This window comes from Pectinophora gossypiella, chromosome 1, assembly GCF_024362695.1.
Source record: "Pectinophora gossypiella chromosome 1, ilPecGoss1.1, whole genome shotgun sequence".
Taxonomy (NCBI): domain Eukaryota; kingdom Metazoa; phylum Arthropoda; class Insecta; order Lepidoptera; family Gelechiidae; genus Pectinophora; species Pectinophora gossypiella.
In genome coordinates this window covers 10,604,025-10,622,651 of record NC_065404.1, presented here as the reverse complement: position 1 = coordinate 10,622,651, position 18,627 = coordinate 10,604,025, and the positions used below count along the sequence as shown (strand labels likewise).

At 38.2% G+C, this 18,627-nt stretch overlaps 1 protein-coding gene and 1 non-coding gene across 3 annotated transcripts; both read left to right on the top strand.

The window, feature by feature from the left end:
• Window positions 1-483: 483 nt before the first annotated feature.
• LOC126382103 (ATP-dependent RNA helicase DHX33-like) lies at window positions 484-8,909 on the top strand. 2 transcript variants are annotated; one of them, XM_050031853.1, is made up of 12 exons: window positions 484-1,005; window positions 1,160-1,369; window positions 2,436-2,658; window positions 2,764-2,948; window positions 3,032-3,107; window positions 3,218-3,405; window positions 3,483-3,656; window positions 3,857-3,981; window positions 4,071-4,186; window positions 5,133-5,297; window positions 5,415-5,543; window positions 5,756-8,909. In XM_050031853.1, exons 1-12 carry the CDS (start codon window positions 752-754, stop codon window positions 6,032-6,034), a joined length of 2,124 nt encoding a protein of 707 aa, XP_049887810.1. In that variant the 5' UTR covers window positions 484-751; the 3' UTR covers window positions 6,035-8,909. The 2 variants fall into 2 exon arrangements, with proteins under 2 accessions (XP_049887810.1, XP_049887802.1); XM_050031845.1 differs by having other exon boundaries at window positions 4,062-4,186.
• A 250-nt stretch (window positions 8,910-9,159) lies between these two features.
• Trnav-aac (transfer RNA valine (anticodon AAC)) lies at window positions 9,160-9,231 on the top strand. The gene has a single exon. It is a non-coding gene; the product is annotated as a tRNA-Val (tRNA).
• The last annotated feature ends 9,396 nt before the right edge of the window (window positions 9,232-18,627 follow it).

Sequence of the window (18,627 nt, the reverse complement as noted above, 5' to 3'; positions counted from 1 at the left end):
ATAGATAGCTGGCACCTAGCTTCATAATGTTGGGAAGCAGGTAAGTGTGGGTACCTACGTAAGGATTTTAGGGTATCGAAAGTAATGAAACAAGTAACGAAAAAATCGGAATGTCTATAATAATAATTTGTTGTTAATAATAATAAATAAAAAGCATAACTTAAAATACAATTAAATTATCTGTACTGGAATCAGCACCAATTTATTACTTATACGATAAAAATATAACTTAGAAATAAATATAGTAAACTTTTTGACCTAAGGAGATATAAAAAGGGAATGAAAAAGAAATAGTCGCGAGCCGAAAGCATAGAAAAATAACAGACCTAGGCGCTGTAAAGATACTAGGTAAAACCAACTCAACTCTATTTTCTATTTTTTGCTTCGCCCGTTTAAGGACAGGCTAAGACCATGAGGCCATTATGCCCTGTCTCTATTTTCTTCACTTTGACAGTTTTATCATTTCACTCATTCTCCGTTTGTTCATTTCGTACATTCACAAAAATATCGAGTTTATTAACACGTGTGGCGCAGTTTCGATGTTTATTTTTGATAATATATATCAGAAAGCAGTGTGTTAATAGCCTGTGTAAGGTTGATTAAAACATTTTGGTCAGTATGCCTTGTTGTGGGTTATTTTATTACTGCCAGAGTTATTGCCATCAAGAGCTAATGAGTTGTTGAAAGTTTTGTCATGAAAAGAAAACACTGCTGTTGGTCTGGCAGGGTATATCTAATATAGTATTTAATTATGGATTCCAAATATACATCAGTTGGACTTGAAAAAACAAATGGTATTAAGAGAAAAAATAATATTGATAACATAAAGGTAAAAAGAATAAAATTATCTAAAGAAAATTCTATAGCGGTGAGCACAAATGGCCATGCTTTCCACATTAAAAACGGTGAAGAAAAGAGTAACAACAATAATAACATAAGAATTGTTCCTGATGAAAATTTACAAGAAGCACGAAGGAAGTTGCCAGTGTATGCTGTGAGGGGAAGGTATGGAGTTTTAAACATAATTATAAAGTTCACAAAAGTGTGTAATGTGTTGTTGATTATCTGAGTTTATTCATGATAGGTTGTTGATAAATAATAATTTAGTAATGAAGTGATGTTTGGTCTATTTGTTAAAAAAAAATTGTTTTGATTTTAGGTTGCTAGAGGAAATAAGGAAGAACAACACAATGATTTTGATAGGAGAGACAGGCAGTGGCAAGACAACTCAAATTCCCCAGTTGATTCATGAGCAGAGGTTGGAGGGTGGGGGCTCCATAGCAGTCACACAGCCACGCAGGGTTGCTGCCATTACTATTGCTCTTAGAGTTGCCGCTGAGATGAATACCGAGATTGGGAGTATTGTGGGGTAAATAATTAGTATAATGTATTTATTGTTGATATGCATGCATACCTCATGACTATGATTATTTAATTATGGTATGGTCACACATCCTTTCAAATTGTTCATCATTATTATTATGATATACCTGCTTAAGTTTTTGTATTAAAAGGGGCTGCAAGTTGTCTTCTGATTACTTGTCACTCTGCTCTTAAATTGGGCTCTGTCAAATTTTGAATCTTTGTAAACCTCTGAAACTGATTTCATGTCTTTTAACACATATTGCTCTTTATTCTTTGTTTGGTAAGGACTTTTCAGGCTTGAATCACCTGATTGTCCGAAAAAGTAAGTTGATTCCGTGCTTCGGAGGGCACGTTAAGCCGTTGGTCCCGGCTATTAGCCGTAAAAACACCTCCACCAACCCGCAGTGGAGCAGCGTGGTGGAGTATGCTCCATACCCTCTCCGGTTGATTGAGAGGAGGCATGTGCCCAGCAGTGGGATGTATATAGGCTGTTTATGTATTCATATTCATATTCATAATTTATTGGTAATAATTCGTATTACATGTCAAGATAAAAATTAGTCACATTACAATATTAAAAATTAAAATAAAATTGTTACATCAATACATTCATACAAATAATGTACCTACACAATATTTGAACTGTACTGTCCAGTACCTAATTATCTAAATTACAAATTAATAAATTCATCGTAACTGTAGAACGTGTGCTCAAGAAGCCAACGTTTGAGTCGCGATTTAAAACAAGGTATAGACGGTGCGTCAGTGACGTGTGTCGGCAGTTTATTGTACACCGACGGGCCCATGACGTGGGTCAGCCGATCGGACTTTGCGAGTCTGTGACGAACACCTACCAGTCTACCACCACTCCGCAGGTCGCGTCCATGCACCTCCCTAGCCGTTATGTATTCGTCTAGGTTACAGCGCACATAAGTGGCTACCTGCAGCACGACTATGGACGGCAGTGTCAGGATACCCAGAGACCTAAATAGCGGCTTTGCGGACGTATCTTTTGGCACCTGTACAATAGCCCTGACGGCTCTGTATGTTATGTATGCTCTTTATTCTAGGTATTCTGTGAGATTTGAAGATGTAACCAGTCCTAGGACTAAAGTGAAATATCTGACAGATGGTATGCTACTTCGGGAAGCCATAGTAGATCCCTTACTCAAGAAATATACAGTAGTTATATTGGATGAGGCACATGAACGGACTGTTAGCACTGATGTTCTTTTTGGTATAGTCAAATTGGCACAAAAAGAAAGGATTGAAAAGAACTTGACACCATTGAAGGTATTAATTAATGTTTTTATAGATAAATGGGAAACCAAAACAGATTTTGTTTTAGACTTCTTTGTTTGGGTTGTGATTATAAACCATTTTATATTTTGTTTATAGATAATTATCATGTCGGCTACAATGGATGTAGATACATTTAGAAAATACTATGACAACTGTCCTGTGGTTTACTTAGAAGGCCGCACATACCCAGTAACTATATATCATTCTAAAATGAAACAAGAGGATTACCAATATGCTGCTGTTTGTACCATATTCCAACTTCATGCAACTACACCAGCCAAGTGAGTAAAATATCGAAAAAAATGTATTTAAAATTGGTAATTGAAGTTATTTGAAAATTAATATATTAAATTTTGTTTTTCAGCCAAGATTTCCTAGTGTTTTTGACTGGACAGGAAGAAATTGAGACAGTCATGTATAATATTAAACAAATTGCAAAGGTGGGATAGTTTTGAGCATATTATATTCTTTTAAATTTCACATTTTTGATTTGCCTTTATACATGAAAATTACATTTGTATTTGCTTTCATGGCAGATTAAACATTACAGGAAGCACCTGGGCCTCAGATAAGGGTCTGTCCCTTGTATGCTGGACTGCCAGCAGCCAAGCAGCTCCAAGTTTGGAGGGAGACCCCTCCAGGAATGAGGAAAATCGTTTTGGCAACTAATATTGCTGAAGCATCGGTTACTATACCTCAAATAAAGGTTGTCATTGACACAGGTGTAGTCAAAGAAAGGTTGGTATTTATTATTTTAGATGATAAAAGTTATGTCGAAGTAGAATTGGGCGATAATGAATTGATATCATGTGCAGAACATGGTGCACGGCCACGGGAGCCGAGCGCCTGCGCGTGGCGGCGTGCGCGCAGGCGGCGGCGTGGCAGCGCGCCGGCCGCGCGGGCCGCACGGCGCCCGGCGCCGCCTACCGGCTGTTCACCGCGGCTGACTTTGCCGCGCGCCCACCGCACAACACGCCTGAAATTGTTAGGTATATTCACCAATTCGGCATCGAAATTAAAACCAATTGAATATATCGAATCGGTCATATTGTGTAGATTTTCCTGCTTTAATGTTGCAGTATGCGGTAAGCTGACTTGCGTTACAGTATGTGCTCTCGACGCGAAAGCTCTATTTGCATTGATAAGTTAGGCATAAGCAAACTATTTTAAGATATTTTTATTATTTCAGATGTCCCTTGGCACCAACAATACTTCTGTTGATAGCCGCGGGGATGGAGCCGAGTACGTTTCCGCTTATAGACGCACCTCCACAGGATACTGTCAAGGCTTCTTTGATTCTGCTAAAGGAATTAGGTAATGTTTTCTGTACACGAAGAAGGGCGTCAAGATGTTATTACTTGGAATTTTAAATAAGGACAAAAGTTTTATTTCAGGTGCTATAGACAGTGAGATTAATCCAAAGCTAACAGTGGTCGGCAGAAAGATGTCTTCATTTCCCATCGACCCTAAATATTCTAAGGTGCTGTTGATAGCACCGGAGTATAATTGCTTGGATGAGGTACGTTAAATTATGTTATGTAAATTCGGTGATAACTATAATGTTACAGAGAATACACTCGCGCCCTCCCATGTAACATTACCCTTTGCGGCCGAGATTTCCAGACATAATAGTTATACAATGAGGGACTTTTCAATCGGCGTTTCCCAAAAACACGATAGATGGCGTTGTTAAGTTTTTTCTTCGTTTAAACTTCTAATTTCATGGATAACAGACATATGCATCTTTTATCTTTGTTTTTGGGTACTTTTAGAACTTCCACCCGTTATTATTCTGATCAAAATAAGGAGAGCAATATAGGTAGCAACCTCATTCTGTAAGTACATAATGTGATCCAAATATTAAGCAACAATTAGTTTTATATATGCTTCTGCCATTACATTACATTTTTGAATAATTATGTACCCCAGTAATGAGAAAATAGGTAATTATTAACGTTAAAAGTGAACAACGCCATCTATCGTATGTTTGGGGAACGTCGATTGGAATGTCCCTCATTAATTGGGTTTGGATTTTAAAAGGACATTTGGTCTTACGACTTTAAGCACTATATAACTGTACGACTGCCACAGTATGCTCTGGGGCCTGTTTAATAAAACTTACAATTGTAAATTACAGCGACAATTTGATGTTCATTACGTAGCTAATATGAAACTGCAAAATATTCGTGATCACACACTCCGCAATGTACATCACATACATAACATAAATAGCCTATATACGTCCCACTGCTGGGCACAGGCCTCCTCTCAATCAACCGGAGAGGGTATGGAGCATACTCCACCAAAAAACTAAAATCCAATGTACATCAAATTGTCATTATATTTTACAATTGTAAGTTTTATTAAACAGGCCCCTGGTCTGGGATATTCTAAATATTTCTGTTTGTCCTGGTTGTGTGAAAGTTTTGGGGGTTTAAAAAATATTTGTTTTTACTTTCTTACAGGCTTTAAGTTTAGTAGCAGTTTTATCCAGTGAAAACATATTTCACACGCCAATGCATAAGCGTGAAGAAGCTATAAAAGTAAAACAGAAGTTTGTTTCGCCATTGGGAGATCACATCACTTTGCTAAATGTGTACAAAGCTTTTTGTAAAGCTCCTCTTAAAAAGGTAAGCAGACACTGTTTCCTAACAAACCCTTGTGAAAGATATTATAGCTGAACCATTCTATTTAGAAATAACTTATAGTAAACGTACCGAATTAATTTTACTTTGTTATTTTTTTAGCAATGGTGTAAAGAGAATTACTTGAATCACAAGAACTTGACGTATGCGAGTGAGATCCGCCAGCAACTGTTATCAATTTGCCAACGGTTGAATTTGACTGTGTCTACTTGTGGAACTGCCACTGATCAGGTAAGATTGCAATATGAATGGTTTTCTTTCCTGTAATTATCCAAATTGGCTACCACTGAAAGGCCGTAACATTTCTTGAAGTTGATGAACGGTACGTATACGTTTCCTCCTATTTTGGTCCCGAAACTGAAACTTTGTCAAACTAACTAACTTTGTGAGACTCATGCAATCTGTTCTCTTGGCTCGCACTAATATAGAACTCATTCTTGCAGCTTTTGAAGTGTCTTCTAAGCGGTTTATTCACGAACTGCGCGTGGTTGCGTGGCGGCGCAGGCGGCGGCTGCGGGCGCTATGTGACAGCTGGCGGGGCTGCCGCCTCCTTACACCCTGCTGGAGTGCTTCATGCACTTAGGCCTCCGCCCCCCGCCCTGCTGTACACCGAGCTGCTGACCACGCGCCGCACCTACCTCGTCACCTGCTCTGTCATACAGCCGCAGTGGCTGCATCAAGTCGCGCCCGACTACGCCAGGAGGTGTCGTGCCAATCGGTGACCGTCAAGTTGTTACGTTCTGGTAGGTTACACTATTTCAATAGAATTTCGTCATAATAACTGCACTATGAGATGCCAATTTATTAATTAAGATAGATTTATGTTACTACGGGTAATTTTTGTTACGCGTGAATGAATGTCAAACATTTTTGAGTTGTCACATAGGAAATATCTATTGATATTTTTTAAAGTTATACATGTGTGTGTATATTGTAGTTATATAGTCATTACAGCTTTTAATTGTGGATATAAATGTTAGACAATGCATGTTTTGCTTAAGTTATAATTTCACTTTGTTATTATAGTTTTAGTTTCGTATACATAATATAAATAATAGGTAGTAATCATCGTCATCTGTCTGAGCTAACGGGAGTTGTACCAAGTTGCACACATTTGTTATACAAAGATTAAATTTTACTATTAATTAAACTATGTATCACGGTAGCGATTGATGAATGTGGAGGAAGCAAGAGAAGTGTGTCAGGATCGAAGCAAATGGAATTCTATAGTCTCTGCTTACCCCGGTGGGAAATAGGCGTGAGTTTATGTATGTATGTATCACGGTAAGGAAAATAATATCACCTTCTACAGATAGACGAGTCGCATACCGACGCCAGATAAAAGCTTCGTCTCATGGAGTCTTACAAAGTCTCCCTCCATGATGCTCCCGGGCCTATAGAAGAACATCGTCAGTCATGTAGTCTTTGGGGAGTGACACGCGTGCGATTGTGTCGTCAGCAAAAGGGTAGTTTCCAACTAGTCAAATCAGTTACATTTTACTAATAAAACACGACTACTATGGAATTCTACGAATTTGTATGAAAAAGCAACCTGTGACGTCATAGAAAAACGTGTCAAAATGTCGCACTTATTATTACATTTATTTTATTATTAAAATTCATATATTTTTCTTTGTTTAAATATGTTTACCACTAAGGCATGTACGGTCCCTACTACATATGTTGCGTAACAATATTGTACGTGCAGCCGGAATTTTTCCTCCCAACTGACGTCGCTATTGACGAGTCGCAAAGCGACGCCAGATAAAGGTTTCGTCTCAGGGAGTGTTACAAAGCCTCCGTCACAATATTTTTAATGGCAGGTGTTTTCACATGTCTAGATTAATTCCTGGCTTTGCGTAACATTGCAGAAAACTTGTAAAGGGTGCTTTATTTGTTACATTATATTATGAGATAGTCTAGTGTCGGTTTGATCAACATCATATCTGAAACTGTACTGTAATTTTCGATTAATAACATTGAGGTTATTAGTTTTGAGGTCATTTGTGTTGCGTGGTGCTCCTTCGATACTTAACATCGACTTTTTTAACTCTTAATTCTTGGCTTTTTTATAAAACAAAACCAGTCATTAATTTCAAATGTTTTATTGTCTATCGACTTGGTTATATTTACACAATGGCAATGTACCCCAACAAGATAAACTTCCCCAGGGTGGAATCTTATGGGTGTTTGTCAGTTTTTTACCCAAGTCCAACGTTTAAAAGATATTTCTTATTTTATGTAACACCTGTAAAGTAAAACATTTAACATAATCTATTAACACATCAAAATCTGTCGTTTAGCTGATGCCATCCGAAAAATAAGAAGTAGTATGTATTTCTTTGCCTTTCCATAATACACACTTGTACTAGTTCCTGAGTCATTTTAACAGAGAAAAGTGAATATATATTTTTATAACTAATTATTTCGACGTTTTGTGCCATTATGAATAGAAAAATATTGAAAATTATATTATAATAAATAAACATTTTATAACAGATGTATAAGTTGTTAGATTTAATACGAGAACTTAGTTTAATGAAATATAAAATGCTTTCTGTACTAAAATAATGTTTCTTATCAGTCTTTTTATGATGAAATGTAACTGTATCATTTTAACGTGCTGGAAGGAACGCTAGATTGAAGGTACAACTTTAGAACCTAGGCTTCCCTGTACTAACTTATGTAAAACCTTATGTATTTATGAATTATTTTTAACAAAAATACTGCATTTTTTATTTAAATCGAATTCGTGAACCCGTCGTGGTCCGAGTTTTAAACCCAACGTTCCTCCACTACGCGCAATGTTTCCGCATTTTACCTGAAATAAATAAAAATATGCATAAGTATTATTAAGATGATGGTGCTGATTCCAGCAAACACCTAATTTTATTTTAAGTTATACTTGTCATACCGAAAAGGAATGGGACGGGCAATGGACTGACCTTAAAATTTATGGAGCATGACAGTATTAGGGAGAAAACTTAACAGAACAACTTGACAACACTTTCAACATTTTAATGATTTCTTGAACGCTATACCTTATGCTGAACTTATGCTGAGTCGGTTCCTTTTTCACAGTTGTGTCACATTACTCAAAAAATCTACTTCTTACAAAATATATTGTACAACTAACAATCTATGTAACTAAATTTAAGATTGTAGTGTGACATAATTGGTTGAATAAATGATTTTTCTTTCTTTCTTTCTTTCTATACAATTGAATTGATAGGATATGTCAAACGGGTTGCATACCAGCGAGATGCCTTTTTGAGACATCCGAGTTATTGTTACATTCACAGATTTATTTTAAAGTTTACAACTGTCAATCATCCGTCCCTTTCGTTTTTGGCGGATAAGAAAATGACAGGTATAACAGAAAATAAATTAAGAAGTGTCTGTTGGAATCAGCACCAATTTGTTAAAGTTGTTAGTATGTAATTATAATATTTTAAGAAATCGATTGTGAAAAGGTGCTAACGTTATATGTTGTAAATAAAAATGCAATTTAAGCTTCAATACATTATTTTGTTAGGAATTGTTTAACATAAGAGTATGTTATGTGTCAACGGTACATTAATAAAGATTTAATTGTAATCTTTGTTTTGCCTCAGTCGGCTTTTAACACTTAACCTACCTAAGTACCTATACTTAAATGTGGGTAGAGTCACAATTAGTCGGAAGACGATTGCTACCACTTTTAGTAAATGTAATGATAGGTAAACTGAAAAAGTCACTATATATAATCTGAAACAAACCGAACAAGGAAGGGTATGTCGTCGTAGACGGTAACTGCGGCTCAATCGCGGTTGCATCGTCTCTTATACGACTTACGGCGCATATAACGGCCTCTGTGGCCCAGTGGTTGAGCGTTGGACAAACGATCCGGAGGCCCCGGGTTCGAATCCCGGTGGGGACATATCACCAAAATCACTTTGTGATCCCTAGTTTGGTTAGGACATTACAGGCTGATCGCCTGATTGTCCGAAATTAAGATGATCCGTGCTTCGGAAGGCACGTTAAGCCGTTGGTCCCGGTTCCTATTTACTGATGTAAGTGAGTAATCGTTACATGAGCCATGTCAGTGGCTTTTGGCGGCTCAATCATAACCCTGACACCAGGGTTGATGAGGCTGGTATTCCGCGGCGGCACAACCTACACGATAAGAAGCGAGAAGCCGGCGCGTCTGTCATGATTAACAGCACGAAACACAATGTACATAATTTTAGTCAGAAACACGGGGGTAACTACGAAAAAATGCAGTGGTATGGTACGGGGATACATAAAGAATAATTCTACGTATTCCAATTTGTATTGGTACCGAGCTAGATTTACAACATATTTATTTACACGCAGTACACATAAGTGCATACAACCACGCCTATTTTCCGTTGATAAAAAATATGTGTCTCACTCAAAATCCTCTCTTTCACGCCATCCTTTCCGCTCGTGTGCAAGTTTCATCCATTGCTTTTTGGCGTAATTCACAATGTCATCCGAACACCGGGCTGGTCTGCCTCGATATCGCATACCATCCCTTGGCCACCATTCAGTAACAGCCTTAGTCATCTTTTGTCCTCCCGTCCTGTCAAGTGTTGTGTGTGTTTTTGTTTTTGATTTCAAAAATATAAAAATAGGTAAACATCAAAAAGATAAAATATAAAAATCGAATCTGTCGCTGCGATTTAAAAAGAAATAAGAATTGAACTTATATAAATTAAGGCAAAAATGCGATTGAAATACGCAGATATACATGACACACTATTTTAAAACATAAGTACCTAAGTGATTTAATCATTAAAATGTACATCGGTTCAATTGCTTTTGTAGCCTGCAATTTTCCTTCAAATTCATTTGAATAAAGTAGGTACGTAATTCAATACGAAACGCCACGTTAAAATGTCGGAGTCACACTGAGAGACTTTAAATTGAACATCGCAGAGGGAACCGGCAAAAAAGTCGTTTGCGCGTCTTATGTAATGACAGCCAACATCGGGGATCGACGCCGCCGCTTCGCTCTTACCTAATTAACTTTTTCTCTACAGCGCCCCGTTACGGCACTCATCTAATCTGTTAATTAATCCTTCAAAATTAATTTCCTACAGTAACTTATGCAATTAGTTCTTTCTTCATAGCTACATACATAATTACATATACTACTTACTTCCCTTGTTTCCTGACGCGCACCTGAATAGCGAAGCGAAGGGATCGTCGCCTATTAACCTGTCTGCGTCTACTGAGTTAAATAATTGCAAGTGTACTGATTGGAAATTACGTCGAAAAAGGAACAAATTAATGAAATCGCCGCGGACGTAATCAAAATAAATGAAATTGGATTAGGTACAAGATAATATGTGTGCGGTATTTGGGGTACGTTTCAGGACCAACCTCGCCCTATCCAGGAGGAATGGCGTGAGTAATCAGGCGCAAAAGTAATTAATTTACCTACGCCGCGTGGCCGATACGACGAGGGCAAAGCTCGTTCCGCTCTCGCAACTATACTCCATATACCGATGAAACAAGAGCCTGTTTTGTTTGCGCTGCTAGAAAATCAGTGCTCATTAATGTCATACTAGGATTTTTTCGAAGATAAAAAGTGTTTCTATCGTAGAGGCTGGCCCATTTTAATATCTAATTTTCTTTTTAGTCCTCTTTATGAAGTTAAGGAAAATTGACTTTGCTTGGGAAGGGCTCGGAAATTGTTTTGCGTCTATCCATTTAGGAGCTGGAACTGAACAACCGCTGAGAGGTCGAGATAAATTTGCTAAGAGAGTGCTTACGTGCAAACAACACTACGTAAATCCCGTGTTTTATTATGTAAGTAACGGGATGGCCCAGTGAATCCCAGCGGGTAGAGTAAAGTAGGCAATATCGTGCCGGTCTGTTGGTCAAATGATCAGCTTACTGTGCTAATCAGACCGAGGAAATTATACAAAGTTGTTCTTGCGGGATTAGATCTACCACCTCCGTTTCCGGGATCTACCCGACCAGTTTATCAATGGGCTAAGTTTCAATAAGTAGAAGTATTTAATTATCAGGTTGCTTTGCTACGGTAAAGTTGTGCAGTCTCAGCAAAACGACTACCTAAACTTAAACCACGGAGCTGCGAATGGTAGGTATCTACCTTTACTTAGAAAGAGGAGTAGATATAAAATGAAGAAATTCAGCAATTTATTATAATTATAACACGATGATGATTTAAGTATTTAAGCTGGTAAAGTTTTTAATAAATGTGCACTACGAAAATACTGGACTAATTAACAGTAGTAAATTAATTAATACGAACTCTAGAATTTATTTAATTTCGTTCGCGTTGTCGAGTTCGAGAGTTCTACATATTTAATTGGGAATTTCAAGCTGTTCGTTCAAACAATATGGAAATAATGTCGCTGTTTGTATTTTGGAATTGCATTTTGTTTGTGTGTACCTTCCTACTTACGTAGGTACTTCCTACTTACTCACCGGATAACTGTGGTCATTTTAATAATGAATCTTGTATGATGAGACCATAGAGCGACACGGACCTCCGGAGGGTGAGCCACTAACTCTCATTTAGTTGATTTAATTGAATATGGCATGATCAATTTAAGAGCCACGCTCTTGTCGGTGCAGCATTTTCCATGCTACTTTTTTAGGGAAAGATAGGGCAGTGGTTTCCCTCTTGCCTTTCGCCTCGCAGTACTATGTCTGACGCAAGTGGGATGGCGCCCAGAGTAAAAAAAAATAACAGAAAATAAAATATGCTTACAAGTGTCTGAAGTTGGTCTAAAAAATAATCGCCGGCGCAGAAATGTTAAAAAATATTCAATGCGTTGAATGTATTATTCGATGTTACGTGTACTCCATTTGAATATTCCTATATGTGTGACTCGGCAAGATTACCTGCAACAGCAAACAAAGAGCATACTCAGTTCCGTGATGATGTAGCCCTGGTTTTAGGCGGGTCCGCCGATGTGGCTGCGGTTAATGGGACTTTGAAACGGATGACGCCGTCGATAACGTTCTGCTCGCGTCTGCTTTTTGTGTTATTACCGCTAATTGCCCAACTTTCTTGCTAATACAATGCTTGCTTTTGATACGCCATCAATTATGCCATCGTTCGTAATGGAATGGAAGTTGTTCTCATTTATTGTATGAATAATAAACATCATAAATCTCTCACGTTCCAACCGACATTTTATTAAGCAAATGATTCATCTCGTGTTCTCGTGTTCGTGTGTATGCGGGATGCGTCGACCACGTACACGTCTCGATATTGACACACGTGCAATTGGCTGAGGAACGGAAGAGGTACCTACCTAAATAGAATTTTGATAACCAAGGGCATTTTTCCTTCAAATGTTTAGTTGCATGATATCTTTGGCTTTCATATTTCGTTGGTGTTGAGTTACATAGTTTGCATAGAGGCTATTTGGTAACGATGTACACGTGTGCGAGTGGAAAACATATAAGTAAAAGCTTTTCCACGGTAAATGGAGTATGGATATTTTGAGCAGCGACCTCTCGGAAGGGTCCGGGCTCCCGTGGGACAGTCCCGCTCTGCACTGTACAGGGATCTCATTACATGTATCGAATCAACACATTACTTTGTTCAACAATAAACCGAAAAAGGTTTCGTACTTATGTTTAGAAGACCGTTCTCACTAGAACCACTTTACATTTGGGACACGAGAAGTTTGTTAAATATATACTGTAGCTAATTTATTCTACGTAAATTGTAGAAAGGTAACGTTTTGATTGCGTAAGTTTCTCATTGTACAATTGAGAGTCTCTTCGTCTTTGCCACAAGAAAAAGAAAAAAATAAGTCCATAACCAAATTACACTAGTTGGTCCAAGACGTAAGGTACAGTTTTCCAAAGCAAGCCTGGTCGACCGTTACTGTTGTGGACGTTTTGGTTTCCGTTGACAGTAGCTTTAATTTGCTTTTAATTGAAATTTGTAAACAATAAATCAGCTTCTTCCGGCCTCTGCGCACTCACAGTTGGACGGCTGTCCATCGCTTCACTGCTTTCAATTCAAGCAATTTATGTCACAAATAGGTACCTAAATGTGGCCAGCTTAATATTGAAAATCCCTCAGTATCTACTAAGTAGTTACAATAAATGACAATTTAATGCCTTTAGATAATTCCTTGCTGCCAGACTTGCTGCACACCCATTCATCTGTATAAGATGTTTCCGCAATTGTGCGCTTCTGAAAAATGTCAAAGAAAAAGTAAAATTTATTGTTCCGTCGACCTTCCGAAAATACCTACTTACGAAACTTTCCCGATGTCTCAGATGCTGAACAATCGTTTCTTTTATTTCTGAGTACATTTTCGAAATGCTTGCTTTTACATACTTATTTATTGAAATGTCTCAAATTACGTGTATCTGAAATATATGCATATGTAACGTACTTTTTCTGAGATACTACTGAAATCTTCGCCGTGAGCGTCTCGACTCAGCGAACTCGCTGGGAATAGTATAGAAATTCGTTTACAAGCTAAAAGCTTTCCATTTGGAGGGTAAAACGCCGCTCGTAGTTAGATGCTCCGCCCTCGTCCTTCTCCATTTTCGTTGACACATCGCGTCGTCCCCGTATAGGCAATGCGAAATTTAACACTTTTAATATATGAATTTATGACACAATAAAAAAAGGAGGGGAGGGGGGCAGGGGCGGGGGGAAGAGTAAACATTGAGCAACAATCTGTTACATGTAAGCATTTACTTTAAATTGTAAGTTAAGCATAATAATGGTTATTACAAGTTCGATCGTGTTTGGTTAGTATTGTACACAGTTGTAGAGTTCATTCGACTGTTGAAAACCAGACGTCGAGATTAGTTTAATTTTCCAGTTGTTTCCCGACTGAAACTAGTTTTCCTATTACCTAGTGAACCGATACAAGGTGAGAATTTCAGTAGGGATTGCTTCCATTGGTATTGTTCAGTTTGGAAATTGTAATAACAATAGTTTAATACACTCATTCATACTTGATTGATTAATCATAAGCGGATGTTTGCCAATTTCCCGTCCTCGGTTACATATCATCAGAGAATCGCTAAAATGATTTGGTACCATCGGCACGTGCCGCTATCTATTTTACTGCCCACATAAACAATAGTTTTGTGAGTTACTTATCGGCCTCATCGTAACATTTGGAACTCATCAGGAATTTAATGGTTACCTATATTATCCAGTATAAGGTTGTTTATCTAATCCTCCTTATATATTACGTAATATCTACGGAATAAAGAAAATAGTGTAGTTATTTGTGTGACGTATTAATTAGATTTTTCTTAGATTTTGAGTAGATATAGGTAGGTACATAACTTACTTAAACATATAAGGGCTCAAGAAAAGTACTAGGTATCCATTACTAATTTAAGAGCTACGCTCTTATCGGTGTAGCACTCTCCATGCTACTTTTTAGGGAAAAATAGGGCAGTGGTTTCCCTCTTGCCTTCTGCCCCAACTAGGTATTGGAACGCGTAATTTATTTATTTCGCACCTTCTAAATTACCATTACAGAGCCTATTCTGATTACATGTTATGGTTATTCTAAATAATCTATTAATACTGCCCTGATTTTTCTATTCCATTACAATATCTTAGACGTCGGTTGAGTGAAATAATGCAGAGTAATCAAATCTCTAGAGTATTTGTATACGAGATCTTCAGGCACTGACGCGGGAAATGGGTCGCAAGCAGGGATGTACTCAGCATTCAAATATTTTGACACGATCTGATCGACAAGTGAATGAATTTTAAAACGCCTTGTAAAAATTACGAGATAGTCGTAAATTTAAGAATATTCAACAAATCCTGGAGTAATATTTTATCAAAATGTTTGTATTAAATATTATTTAATCGAGTCCCTAGTTTCGGCCCTCATCACAGCTTAGACGAGAAGCTTCGCAATCGAGCTTATTTGCACTGAGGCAGGGGACTGTATGAATAAACTGATTAGGTGAAAGTGCTTCTAATGTAATCGTCTCATTATTCTAAGCACTAGTTTTTCAAATAGACTATTTAGGAATTGAGCAGGGATAGATAAATCTAGTACATGTTTTGAAAAGGAGACTTCGTATTAAAGTAGATAGGTAAGTTGTTTTTGTTCGGTACTAATAATATTAACGAAATTGACTGTATTTTGTATTATAAAATGAATAAATACATATATTAACATAACACTATCAACCCGGTACCTTGGACATACTCCACTATGGTGGTCCACTGTGGATGCGGGGATCCGTGTAGATTCAGCCCAGTTTACAGAATTTGAAATCCCTAAATGAATACGATTTTTGTGCAAATTATAAAATAATAGTAGTACTTAGTCTGTAAGCAGACAATGCATTGAAAGTTGATTCATCGTCATCTCTGACTCTATAAAATCACTTAGTTTATTAAAATTAACGGTTTTTTGGCATTAACTACTTAGCCGGTTGAAATTATTAAGTATAATTTTTCATTCTCTTTAACACACGACATGGTTACAAATTAAAATTATTTCAGAACTATTATTTAAAAGGGTAATGTTTTCCTTTGTGCCTCCGTTTCTCCAATCGCATCCAAACATAAGTGAGTGAAGTATAAAATTGCAGTGGGCAGTTGTGCGCAGTAAATCAGGCGTGTTTCCTGCGGGGCGCAGGCGTCGGCGAACACAGCCTTCTTGATTGGGCGCTTCCTTCCGCCTTCCACACACGGCCGCGCCGATCCTATGATTTACACCTTACACCCACATTATGTTTTACAATAGACTTGGATCGTTGAATCCACACTCGGCGTCGATATCCGCTCGTTTCAATCGTTGTGACCTAGGTGATTGTATTCCAAGTTTTCTGTCACTGTTGTACGAACATTTTATTATTTGTACGTGCGCAAGCCGTGGGATTTGAAACGCAAATATTATTTATAATCGTGTTCTATATTTCTGTAATCGTCATTTTTTATAAAACTATTAGTGAGCTTTATCAGTTCATCATTTAAAAACACGCACACACACGCACACTTTTCATTTCAATGCACTGATTGAGAACGAAATGTTGCGTTGACCCTGCCTTTTACTCTCAACATGTAGTTCAAGCAATGGGAGCTAATAAGCTTGTTCACTGCGATCTTCCAGACATTTAACTAATGTCTGTGTACTTAAAGTGATAGCCAGCCGTTCGGAATGAAGAATTTTACCATCTCTGTCTGTTAACAATCTTCAGTTTAGATTAGCTTAATGTGCTCACAATTCATTTTCGATTACAGGTACACAGGTAGGCCTACACACACATACGAATATTTACTGACATCCACGCATACATATAAATCTGCGTAATCTTTATCGGCGTAGGCAAATTAACTGTGAAGTGATATATGACCAGCATATTGTGAATAATAGGTATGTCCACCAACTTAGACATTTATTGATCCCTTAATTCGCGTCTACGGGCATACCTGGGATGAGATGTAGCGTATTTCCATATGTGTATCTATATAAATATATGTATAAGTCACCCTGTGACACACATGGGTTGACAGTGCAGATTGAAACGTCGCATCTTCGTAAACTTATTTCAAACAATTATATCATTCAACTTGCCAAAAAATCAGAAAAGGTTTGATTTAGTACTTTCCGGGACCTTTCACCGCGCTGGTAAAGTATTAATGAACAGGCTTTTATGGAATTAACGAGCTTAGGGCTGAAAGCTGGTGATGCGGCGTTTAAGACTGCTCATTAAGTATGTGCTTACTGCTCCCACCATATGTGGGTGTTCAAACGATTCAACTACATTTTACTATCCTAGTTAAAACATGTAATTTGGTTGGCTTGCCCCTACGTGGGACTTATCGGGTAAGATCAACAGTGACGAAACAGAAATGCGTTCGTACTTGACTTTGCGAACCAAACCACAAAGTAACGAAGTACATTATGTTTGCGGAAGAAGTTTCCGCACCTCTAGGAAGAGTAAAAAGTTTCGTAGACGTTGCAGGTTAATATTTATGATTCGGTGCCGCGAAGGTGCACTTTCCACCTCGCCGAGTGGATGGTGACCGTGCGATCCAGCGCTCCCTGTGGGTTTCCATTTGAAATGTGTTCTTTCCTCACCCGCCATCTGTTTCATGAAAAATTGTATATAAGTAATGAAGACTACTGATAATGGCATGTAGTGGCGAAGTGGCCACCTGCGGAATAGATGGTGGTCTAGAGTATGATTGGGTGCAATTATAAACCGAATGGTCTCGCTCTCTAATTTGACTTTTAAATACTTACAATTGATAACATTTCTACCTTGAGAGACTGTTGTTTATCCTTCCACATTTTGTTACATATAAGGGAAAAAGATTGCTTTTCAATAAAACATTTCTAAATTCCGTGTTAAGGAATTGAGTTCTTTCAATTATGCTAATGTTACTGTATCACCGTTAGGGAAATGGGTAATAAAGCAGGTATTTTTACACATACGCAACGGTGACATTATGTTTGGAAGGCGTTACTGGAGGTGCGGGTATTTGTCGAATGGCGGGGCGGTGCGGGGCGAGCGCGGGGGCGGGGAGACAATCTCTGCGATGGCTCATTCACTGCTGCAACGAGCCGAGCAGAGAATTGAATTGGAAGCAAATGTGCCGTACGAATACTGCCGTCGAATATAAACTGAGCCACTCCCCAGTAAGCGGCTTGAAACCTCTCTGTTCAAATTACAAACGAAATAAAGAAAGCCCCTAATCAATTTTAAACGTGAGCTGAGGGTGGATTCTCGTTTTGTTCGGATTGCTAGGTATTGGCTATATAATTTCACGTCGAGTATGTCTCTACACGAGGAGCTCGGTGGCGCAGCGGTAAACGCGCTCGGGCTGCGATTGTTGAAGTTAAGCAACTTTCGCAAAGGCCGGTCATAGGATGGGTGACCACAAAAAAAAAAAAGTTTTCATCTCGAGCTCCTCCGTGCTTCGGAAGGCACGTTAAACCGTTGGTCCCGGCTGCATTAGCAGTCGTTAATAACCATCAATCCGCACTGGGCCCGCGTGATGGTTTAAGGCCCGATCTCCCTATCCATCCATAGGGAAGGCCCGTGCCCCAGCAGTGGGGACATTAATGGGCTGATGATGATGATGATGTCTCTACACACACACAAACATGTTATATCTACTCATTCACGCTAGTCAACCGGACAACTTGCAGCCACTCTTCGAAACAAGATAAACTGTGGTAAGTAATAGATTACTAGGCCATCATTCGGAAATAATTGACCATTACGTTTGACATGACCCTTGTCGGCGATAGTCTTATAAACTAACACAGTGCCTATTGACAAATGCTGAATTTTGTATACAAGTCACTGT